The 11,439-nt window shown below is 37.7% G+C and overlaps 2 protein-coding genes across 2 annotated transcripts in view; one reads left to right on the top strand and one right to left on the bottom strand.

Annotated features, from left to right (window-relative positions):
- Nucleotides 1–44, bottom strand: part of l(1)G0004 (RNA-binding protein pno1) — a 7,595-nt gene extending 7,551 nt beyond the window's left edge. The window contains exon 1 of the mRNA XM_043032461.2: nucleotides 1–44. This exon is cut by the window's left edge and continues 86 nt beyond it. The gene's annotated coding sequence lies outside the window, so the exon portion shown is untranslated.
- Nucleotides 45–481: 437 nt separating this feature from the next.
- mEFG1 (mitochondrial translation elongation factor G 1) lies at nucleotides 482–9,186 on the top strand. Its single transcript, XM_043032456.2, has 15 exons — nucleotides 482–670; nucleotides 1,807–1,953; nucleotides 2,334–2,466; nucleotides 2,712–2,916; nucleotides 3,413–3,529; nucleotides 4,185–4,303; nucleotides 4,823–5,015; nucleotides 5,228–5,396; nucleotides 5,723–5,869; nucleotides 6,163–6,357; nucleotides 6,578–6,730; nucleotides 6,883–6,994; nucleotides 7,516–7,635; nucleotides 8,011–8,171; nucleotides 8,530–9,186. Exons 1-15 carry the CDS (start codon nucleotides 605–607, stop codon nucleotides 8,713–8,715), a joined length of 2,223 nt encoding a protein of 740 aa, XP_042888390.2. The 5' UTR covers nucleotides 482–604; the 3' UTR covers nucleotides 8,716–9,186.
- The last annotated feature ends 2,253 nt before the right edge of the window (nucleotides 9,187–11,439 follow it).

The raw sequence follows: 11,439 nt of genomic DNA, 5'->3' as shown, positions 1-11,439 counted from the left end.
CGTCCCGTTTGTTTACCTTCTACACGTGCTTAGGCTTGGAAAATAATTCACGGTTATAAATTCTTCTAAAAGAGCTAATTATTGCTGTGAAATAGATTTGGTATGTTCCAAATTATGTATAGAAACGAAAATATGTCTACATCGAGATTAATAAGGATATGAGCAATTGATCTAATATTACGAAACGTAACTCATGAGTGAAAAAAAAAATATATATATGGGTTAAATCTGTATAATGAATAAATATGAAAATACTTCTGAAGATAAGTTTAACAATTATTATCATAAATTTATAAAATTTATCATCTAAGGGGGGAAGTTATTCGGTATATCTGGTAAATGAATCAGGAAAAAGGAAATTAATGATATCAACCTTATCACTAAAAAGCGAACACCATAAATATTGACCCCTTCCTTAAATAACCTCAATAATAACTATGAAAAATAATTTTACAGCAAATATGCATCATATGATTCAGACACTTACTTAACGCCTCAACGTGTCGTCTGCAGGAACGACAACTCGCCGGGGAGAGTGACTGAGTGGCTGATTTTTCTTATTTTTTGACTGAAAAGGGTCGTTTTCTGACTAAAGACCTTCAAGATGATCATCACGAGGGCGAGTGTGACGTTAAATAAGCTGCAGACGACATGGAATATCCTAAAGAGAGTGAGTTTGATATGTAAAGGTTATTTGAATGGGTGCATTTAGGAGTTATTTTTACTTGTCTTTTTCGTAATAGGTATTTACTTGAGGAATTTCTTTCAAATGGTTTTAGAGACTTCTGTCCCTTCTTTTAGGGGATATGTGTGGTTTACGAACAATGTCACTTAATTAGAGGTTTGAAAATACGAAACATGGACTTCAACTAAACCCACAAGACAGATTACGCAACTTCGAAAGAGTTATATCATTCACTTATTTCTGACACTTTCCTAGTTTCTTCATGTTTCAGCGATGTATTTTATTGGAATTTACACGTAATGGAATAGGGTGATTTAAAATAGGGCCTATATGTGCAGAGAATTTTTGGAAATGTCTCTCGATTTTTTTTCCTTCCTTGTTTTGAAGCTAGTTTAGATGTTTTTGTTTAGTGTTTATTATGCATTACATTACCCTCGTACCACATTACATGCATTCTGTATTGGTTGCACAATGATCCCCAAAACCTGTACATTTTCAAAATATCCTTTTACCCCCCCTTTTTCACCTGTAGAATGATATGATCTCTTAAGTGTTCTTATGTAGAAAACTGATACAGAACTGGTGCCTCATTAAAATGGAGAGTAGTAGCGTTTTCTAGAAACTGTCCAGTCTTAAAAGGAAAGGCGAGGAGTCCTCATGAAAAAAGCGCGGCAGAAAAAGTTTATCATGTAGAAAAATAGAGACATGTCAAGTGGGTTGTCATTTCTCAATAGTTATGCTATGCTTGAATACGTTGGCTAATTGTAATGGAGATATGACAGAAATAGATTGATTAAATCCCTTACTTTGTGAAGTTATTCATGAATTATGGATGCTAATTTTGCATTGAAATCTCATTACATAACTTCATAGTGTTATGACATTCACCTATACAGTCACTTTGAAGAACTTTATTATTCCTTCTGTGAAACATTTCTGCATATAGTTAAAACTAATCACAATCTCAGCCATATTTATACAAATATTTAAGGGTTATCATCTCCAGAATGTATCAGAAGATTGGAGAATATAATACGTTATTTAATCCCTCATTGATTTCTTTATTTTCACTTTAGAGAATGATATAATAGATATTAAACTGATCATCTATCTTCTTTCAGATACCAGCATACTATTCAACATCTGCAGACAGTGTACCCTTAGAGAGAATCAGAAATATCGGTATCTCTGCCCATATTGACTCTGGAAAGACGACATTGACCGAACGTATTTTATATTACACAGGCCGGATCAATGAGATGCATGAGGTATGGTTTTTCTGTTTTCCCTTCCTTCCCTTTCATTGTTTTCTTTGTTGCACGAGGTATGATTTTCTGTTTTCCCTTCCTTCCCTTTCATTCTTTTTTTGTTGCTGCTTTTGAGAGCGGTGGTTATGGGAAACATCCATTTTTTAAACCATCATGATTTCTTGTGTTTTGATTGCTAATTGTCAGAACACACTTTATCTTCCTGAAAATATTTTAGCTCTTTTTTATTAGATAATTACATAGATAACAGACCTTACAAATATACTTTAGCAATTCATAACAGGGAATGCAAAATCACTCCTTACTATAAAGCCATAACTTAATGAAAGAAAGAAGAAGAAAAATATCTGTATACAAAATTTTGTGATTGCATTTCTCAGGTGCGCGGTAAAGATGGTGTTGGGGCGGTGATGGACAGCATGGAGCTGGAACGACAGCGTGGCATCACCATCCAGAGTGCTGCAACCTTCACCATGTGGAAAAACCATAACATCAATATCATCGACACGCCTGGTATGTTTTTTGTATTTTTGTTTTGTGGACATCATTTGGTATGGCACTTTCTTAATTCTTATTTTTAAAGGTAGATTAAAACAGGAGATCTTAATAGCTTAAAATCAAGTATGATTATATATGCCAAACCAATCTAAATGTATAATAGAATATTGCTGTATTGCTTTACTACTTTTACTAGATATATATTAAAATCTAATTTTCTGCCTGTTAAGAATATATCATATAATACATACATATTACAGGTCATGTGGACTTCACTGTGGAAGTTGAGCGTGCGTTACGTGTCCTGGACGGTGCTGTTCTAGTCCTGTGTTCTGTGGGAGGAGTCCAGTCCCAGACTCTAACCGTTAATCGACAGATGAAGAGGTATTCTGTGCCGTGCCTGGCTTTCATTAACAAGCTGGATCGTATGGGGGCAAATCCATACAGAGTTTTAAACCAGTTGAGGTGAGAGTGTATTCTAATTTTTTCTAATGCTTGTGATGTATGGTATTTGTACCATGAACAGAGAGGGGTTTTGTAAAGATCAGAGAGGTTTTATGGTATATAGTTAATAAAAGATATAAAAAACATCAGGCATTTAGTACAGTAGTAATAAATAGATCAAATCATGGAGAGCAGTTTGGAATAAACACATAGAAGTTTCTGAGACTCAAGTCCTTCACTCCTCATTGGATGACTCTTTATGCCTACACATCTTGCAAAAGAATGGTGAAGTTACCAAATGATAGTTATGATGAAATGCAAAGTTTCCTGAGACTGATGTGTTTGATGCCTGATATCTTTAAGCAAGGAAGTATTCTAGGTTAGGTGAGGAGGTTTGATAATGTATTCTGTTTATTATTATATCTTAACAATGTGTATAAAGATGCATGATGGAACTTCTCTCTTAACAATTTGACACTATCAACTGTATGTGTAAAAAAGTAATTTTGTTTTGCAGGTCGAAACTGAATCATAATGCAGCCTTTATGCAGCTTCCAATAGGCCTGGAGAGCAAAACAAAGGGGATTATTGATCTTGTGAGCCAGAAAGCTCTTTACTTTGAAGGCAGTAATGGGTAAGTGTTCATAATAGTCTTTAGTATGAATAAAAAAATCATATTCATCTTTGTGTTGATATGTTCTTTTGACAGAAATGTTCAGTGTCTGAAAGGTATTTGAAGTTGATGTAATATTTATAATAATTATTATTATTTTTAACACACACACACACACATACTCACTCACTCACTCACTCACTCACACTCACTCACTCACTCACTCACTCACTCACTCACTCACTCACTCACTCACTCACTCACTCACTCACTCACTCACTCACTCACTCACTCACTCACTCACTCACTCACTCACTCACTCTCTCTCTCTCTCTCTCTCTCTCTCTCTCTCTCTCTCTCTCTCTCTCTCTCTCTCTCTCTCTCTCTCTCTCTCTCTCTCTCTCTCTCTCTCTCTCTCTCTCTCTCTCTCTCTCTCTCTCTCTCTCACTCTCACTCACTCTCCACTCACACTCACACTCACACTCACACTCACTCTCTCACTCACTCACTCACTCACTCACTCACTCACTCACTCTCACTCACTCACTCTCACTCACTCACTCACTCACTCACTCACTCTCTCTCTCTCTCTCTCTCTCTCTCTCTCTCTCTCTCTCTCTCTCTCTCTGTCACTTACAATGACATAGATTAACACAATTCCTTCTTCGTTTGTCAGTGAAATTATCCGTGAAGATGAGATCCCAGTGGACATGAGAGCAGAAGCTGATGACCGTTACATGGAGCTTATTGAACATGTGTCCAATGCTGATGATGCTATTGGTGAACTATTCCTGGGTAAGTGATGAAATATCGACTTGGAATTTTAGTTTTTTTTTTAGAATTCATTGTAATAAGTCTTGATGAGAAAGATTTGGAACTTGAAAGGACAAAGCATGGTTTAAGTTTTACATAAAAATGGCATAGACTCAGGAATGGGGTTTCAATAAGATGCAATTTAATTTCATGTGAATATGATTGTGTCTCAAGCTTTGTGACACTTTTACTATTTCTGTAAATTTTTGTAGTATTAGCCATTAATTCTAAAAAAAAAATCTTAAATTTTTATTACCTTAGTAAAGACATTAGGTGATATATAAATCTTTTAAATTGTTAATAGGTTGTGGTATGAATATCCTTGTTTAGATTTAGCACAATGGATTACTTTCAAATTAATTTTCTCAAGGACCCCATTTTTTAAATGGTTTGTTTACCCATGAGGCTGATTTTATTAACCAACAATTATTTCCTTGATTTCATATCTTAGGCAAAGGACCTATTATAATATTATTGTTATAATTTTCCTTCTCACCGCAGAAGAGAAGTTGCCCACGGAAGCAGAACTTCGTGCTGGCATCCGGCGTGCTTGTCTGCAGCGCACCTTTACCCCAGTGTTCGTCGGCACAGCGTTAAAGAACAAAGGAGTGCAGCCGCTATTGGACTCAGTTTTGACTTACTTGCCGCATCCAGGAGAAGTCAAGAATTTTGCTCTCCAGGAAAACAATAAAGGGTTAGTATGTTAAGGAATATTTTCCTCCTCTCAAGACGACCCGGTGATCCGACCCAGCATAACATGCCCATTGCGGGGTTTTAAGAATTCTTATTAATGTTATTGGATATATCTGAAATGGATTATTGTCAGTTACTTTACCTGTGTATGTAACAAAGCATATGATGATTGATACTTCAAGCTTATTGCAAAATCTCATCCCCACTTGATAGGGAAGAAGTCCGTCTTCAGCTACACTCAGAGCGAACTGCCAACCATCCCTTTGTGGGCCTGGCCTTCAAGTTGGAGGCTGGGAAGTTCGGGCAACTGACATATGTTCGCGTCTACCAGGGTTGTCTCAAGAAGGGAGAGTTAATCTTTAATGCTCGAACTGGTAAAAAAGTGAGTATGAAAGAGGGCTGTATTTGATCTGAAGATGTATAAGAAATGTCAAACGTAAACATACTTCTTTGTGGAAGATTACCTGGCTTACCTAAAATCAGTTCACTTGTTTCACCATCTCATTTGTTATCTACAAAAAAAAAAATTATCTAACTTTCTCTGACCCCTTGCTCTCCAGTTTATCCCTGTTCCTTCTGACAATTACTACTTCATCTTTTACTAAACAAAAAGGGAGATGGAACAAAAAGCCAACCTTATTGTTTTGTTATTTGACAGGCATGTAATGTTATTTTATCAATAATCTACAAAACTTGTCCAATTTCCAGGTGAAAGTGTCTCGGTTAGTCCAGATGCACAGCAATAATATGGAAGATGTTGACGTTGTGTACGCTGGTGACATCTGTGCTCTGTTTGGCATTGACTGTGCTTCTGGAGACACCTTCACAAATGATCTGAAATTAAATCTCTCTATGGTTTGTTTAAAATTGTAGTTTTTTTTTTTTTTTTTTTTTTTTTTTAAGGATTATTTGAATTTAGGGGTAGGAATGCAAAGATTGATGTAGGTTTATATATTTCTGTAAAAAAATATTAAAGTCGGAATCATTCTTTATCAAACATAATTAATGACAATAAATAGATTGATAATGGTTAAAGAAATGATGATAGTCTCACTGAAATTTAAAAGAAGATTAATGGTAGCAAAATGTTGTATTTATGATGAAGTGCCAAAATCCGACTAATCCAACCACATCTAATTCCCCCACAGGAATCCATGTACGTACCCGACCCTGTGATATCGATGGCCATCAAACCCAAGAACTCGAAAGACTCGGACAGTTTCAGCAAAGCCGTCAACAGGTTCACCAAAGAAGACCCGACGTATAGGGTGCAGTGGGACAGCGAGAACAAGGAAACCATTGCGTCTGGTATGGGGGAGCTTCATCTTGAGATTTATGCTCAGGTATGGTACTTTTGTGTTGGTATTTGGATAGGATGATGTTTGGTCTACGTAAATTATGAAAGATAATGGTAGTTTAAGTGGTATTGTTTATGTAAGATTTGTTCCGAAGGGCTCATCCTCCTCTACATTCTTCTCACTTTCTCCTTCACCACCTCCTCCTCCTCCTCCTCCTACTACTACTACTATTTACTATATACTGTCTACTTTTGATGACTTACAGAGAATGGAACGAGAATACGGGTGTGAGGTGTTGATGGGGAAACCCAAAGTGGCGTTCAGGGAAACCATTTCGGCTCCGGTGGCATTTGACTTCCTTCACAAGAAGCAGTCTGGGGGTTCGGGCCAGTATGGTCGTGTTATTGGGGTCATTGAGGTAAGTTTGGGATCGTTTGATATACCCTTGAGAAAGACCTTCATATTTGTGTATGGCATGTTAAATATTTTTTAGCATTTATTTATATGTGTGCATACTATTCATGCCATATGTAGAACATATACTAATTGTTTTGTTCCCATTCTTTCCAGCCTGCAGATGATAATACCAAAAATGTATTTGTAGATGAGACAATGGGAACAAACATTCCTAAGCAGTTCATCCCTGCCATTGAGAAAGGATACAATGCCTTTTGTGAAAAGGGTAAGAAATTATATTTTTCTTTAGTTTAATTTTGCTTGTGCTATATGTAAAATAAAATTGTGAATGTGAGTATGAATGAGTGTATGAATGTGAGTGTATGAGAGTATGAGTGTGAGTGTAAGAGTGTATGAGTGAGTGTGTGAGTGTATGAGTGAGTGTGTGAGTGTATGAGTGAGTGTGTGAGTGTATGAGTGAGTGTGAGTGCTTGAGTGAGTGTGAGTGCATGAGTGAGTGTGAGTGTGAGTGCATGAGTGAGAGTGTATGAGTGAGTGTGAGTGTATGAGCATGATTGTATGAGCGTGAGTGTATGAGCGTGAGTGTATGAGCGTGAGTGTATGAGCGTGAGTGTAAGAGCGTGAGTGTAAGAGCGTGAGTGTAAGAGTGTGAGTGTGTGTGTGTGCGTGTGTGTGTGTGGGTGTGGGTGTGTATGTGGGTGCATGCATGTGTTTATGTCCATTTGTGTGCATATGATATTTTCTACTCCACACATGTATTGAGAATATATTCTTTAAACTCCTCAGGTATGTTGTCTGGGCACAAGATATCAGGTATAAAGTTCCGCCTGAAGGACGGAGCGCATCACATAGTGGACTCCAATGAGATCTCATTCATTCTCGCTGCACAGGGAGCCATGAGACAAGGTAGGAATTACTCTCGTAGACAGTAGTTGATATATGCTGTTTTTATGTGCTGAAGTATTTCCCAGGACACAGTATTGTCATTTTTATCACTGCTGAGAATGGGTGATTCTCTTTCTCTTTCTCTTTTTTTCTCTCTCTCCCTTCTCCTCTACCTAATTCACCCTCTCTCTCTCCCATTCTCTAATTCATTCTTTCTCTCTCCCTCTCTCTCTCTCCCATTCTCTAATTCATCCTTTCTTTCTCCCTCTCTCATACTATCCACCATTCTCTCCCAGTTTCACTCTTCCTCTCTCGTTCTTTCACCCCCCCACCCCCACCCCCACCCCCCTTGTTTCCTGTTGATCTTTAACACCTCGCAACCTCTCTCTCTCACAGCCTACGAAGACGGCATGTGGATTCTCCTGGAGCCCATCATGTCGGTGGAGATTTCCGCGCCCGAAGAGTTCCAAGGGTCGGTCATTTCCCAGATGAACAAGCGCAACGGAATCATCACGGGGACGGACGCTAACGAAGGGTGGTTCACTCTCTACACGGAGGTGAGTGTGGTGGATTTTTAACTGCGTGAAGGCTAGGGGGAGGGGGAGGAGGAGGGGGATGTTTGTTTGTATTTTTAATCGTGAGTATGCGTGGTCTGTTATACGTACGTTTTCGGGTACAGTTGTTTAGGTGGATGTATGTATGCGAAGGGTAACTGTGTCCGATACATAAGCATGGTACAGTTTTTTTGTAAGTACATTTTCGGATATAGTAGTTGAAGGGCTATATATGAATTAATTATGGATTATCGAGTGTCTGTGAATCCTCTTAAATGTCGGCATAGCTGATACACTGTATTGAAAGCACTCTAATTCATTTTGAAGGATACTTACATAACTCATGCCACGTCACCCACAGGTCCCTCTAAACGATATGTTCGGCTACGCGTCGGAACTTCGATCGTCGACGCAAGGGAAAGGCGAATTTGCGATGGAATACTCTCGTTATGCTCCCATGAGAGGCGAAATGATGGAGGCCCTGATTGAGGAATACACGAATCCCAAAGGAGGCGCAGAAGCCGCCAAGAAGAAGGGAAGAAGATAGGGTTAAAACGGGATTGGATGTTGATGTAGATCTGTCCGTCTGTCCGTCTGTCTGTTTTAATGGATGGTATACTGTGTGTGGTTGGATACTCTTGTAGAAAATGTTGTTTTAAAGATGCTGGAAGTAGAGAGATAAATATATCCGTTCTAGAACTTGGTTTTGTATTTTTTTAAAAGAGAGTATGTTTATTATATACGGATATTGAGTGAGACGCCACTTTAACAGTGAATGTTGAGAAAAAATTATGAAAGTTGTATATTTCAGAATTTTGAATTCATTATCAAGACAAGGTGTAAAAGCGGCAGGCACTATAATTTTAGACTGTGAAGGATATTGGAACATATTGCATCTTATAATACAATGTATTGTGCAAGAAAAAAAATCTTTGTTAAATATGTACAGTATTGTAAGTAAATTTGTTATGTCACTATTTAACATGTGATATGTAATTAAATTTTTATATGAAATGTTTGACGTGATTACTTTGAAACCTGATAAATGGTTGATAAACATGCTTAGGATCCCTGTAAGAATGTTATATATATCAATTCTATATAAATATCCGCTAACATGCTAATTCAAGCACAAAAAACACAGACTCAGAATACACTTAAACGCCAACATAAAAAAAAAATCGTAATCATTGTAACATTGCTTCTTTTGTGCATTTTGCCTTATTTCTTCTATCTGTTAAGAAAAATCAATTGCGAAACCAAACCCAAAAATGTGGAAATAAGGTGTTTCCATAATGGCGGAAGTGAGAAGGAAAACAAAGGGGAACAACAAAGCAACTTTAACGGCAAGTAAAAGCTGAACTCCTTTACAAGTGTGAGTAGTAAGTTTGGTGATTGCGCAGTATTAGAAAGTAGAATAGGATGTGGACTATATAATTGTCCGCGTTAACCTCTTTACTACAAGATATTGAGATTTAAAGGACATGAATTACCATTGCTTAAGAGACATGCAGATAATGGAAGCATTAACCCTTCCTCGAGCAGGCCAACGAATGTGTTCACTACCAAGGCGACTCTGTTTATAAGAGAAAACGGCTGTAGTAGAGGAGAGAGAGAAAAAAAAAACGTGAAAGAGAACAAGGGGACCTCATCATGTATTACCCTAGTATAGTCATGGCAAGCCAAAGAATGGCGGGTCATGATCGCCAACGTCATAAGACAGGCACTGCAGTAGTAGTAGTAGTAGTTTCTTCAGGATAAGAATAGAATCGCGGTCTCATGGCGGCTACGTGGGGTCACATTGGAAATGTCTGACACTCTCTCTCCCACTCCCTTCCTTCCTTCTTCCTTCACTCTTTCTCTTTGTGCCTCTGGCTGTCATTGTTGGTCGGAGGATCTTCCGCGTCCTTCTTCTCTTGCTCTCTTTATCTCTCTCTTACTCTCATTATCTCTCTCTCCTTTCCCTTTTCTTTCTCTGTGTCTCTGACTGGCGACACCAAATCTTCAGAAGATTCGCCCTCCATCGCTTCATTTCAACTGCTGCTCTTACGTATGTGCGTTATAGCGCATAAGTAGTCTCTTGAACATGTGTAGTGTTAAAATGTTCAGAGTTTTTGAGTGATTCTTCTGAGATGTTTTCTTTGTCCCATGGATGGTCTGAAGAATTAGATAAAAGCATCTATCCTACATCCTCAGCTTTGGTATTCTCAATCGTAATGGCAAGGATGATGATGATGATGGTAACTCTTCTACCGCTAAAAGTCCTTAAATCAATTGTAATGGTAATGAATAAATAGTAACGATATCAACAATACTAGAACTAGTAAAAAACGTAATATATATTGAGAAACTTTGTAACATTTATAAAACATATTGCATATCAGGAATATATCTGTACTGTGTTGATGATTTACCAATATACCTTTATACGTTTACCTGTCATTACAAGACCTGCATCCTTCTATTTAGGATGATCTTCAATATTGAATATTGAAATCGAACATCCAAACACATATCAATTTCGTAATTAGAAAAGGGTATGAATGTCGTCAAACTACGAGAAATGCATTCACATCTACGAGTACAACAGATACTGAGAGCTTCCATTGCAAAATATCAATTTCATTAGTATAGTAGTGGCATTACACAGTCGAGCAAAATGATCATTTACGGGCAATCTGCTTAAAAACGGCACAGCTTCATTTCGGGCGAAAATAATTTATATGGCATAGAATCTCCGGTGAATTTGACTTATCCAAATTCCGCACACTCATTTTTCATATCGTCAAATCTTGTATTTATAGCTCATTTCAGAAAAAAAAGTGTCTGAGTCGTAAACGTTCTGCAAGCATTCAACTATGAAAAAGTAAAGCAATAATCATTTACCTCAATTATTATGCTGATTATCGGGGCATGAAACTGGAACACTTGGGTCTTGTTTACACTCCGCGCCTGTCTGCTTTGTTGATGACATTATTCAGTAGGTACGGAAGCTAGTGACATCGTTTGGGGAAATGAAATTGCGTTTTCATTGGTTGAATGGTTAGCGCGGGCTTTGAATAGGAATCCACGGGAAACTTCATAGGTGGCGCTTTCAAAAGTGCGATTTTAAGATGCCAAAAAGTGATACTTACCCGATAAAGGGTTGAAGGGGAAACCGAACAAATTCACTACAATTAACCCCCGATTATTTAATAGCTAGTTCGCTTAATGTTGAAAGGAATAGTTAATCGCTCAGAATTTCTCATTTTACCCATTCGAGACTTTCAAT

Source organism: Penaeus japonicus, unplaced genomic scaffold, assembly GCF_977035675.1.
Source record: "Penaeus japonicus unplaced genomic scaffold, GWHDUDI00000001_assembly GWHDUDI00000034, whole genome shotgun sequence".
NCBI lineage: Eukaryota > Metazoa > Arthropoda > Malacostraca > Decapoda > Penaeidae > Penaeus > Penaeus japonicus.
Note: the sequence above shows the minus strand (reverse complement) of the source record. Positions and strands in the feature narration are given on the sequence as shown.

Coding starts and splice junctions, on each gene's coding strand:
- mEFG1 (XM_043032456.2), top strand. CDS start 605: ATGATCATCACGAGGGCGAGTGTGACGTTAAATAAGCTGCAGACGACA. Junction 5,870..6,162: donor TGAAATTAAATCTCTCTATG/GTTTGTTTAAAA, acceptor ATTCCCCCACAG/GAATCCATGTACGTACCCGA. Junction 6,995..7,515: donor CAATGCCTTTTGTGAAAAGG/GTAAGAAATTAT, acceptor TAAACTCCTCAG/GTATGTTGTCTGGGCACAAG.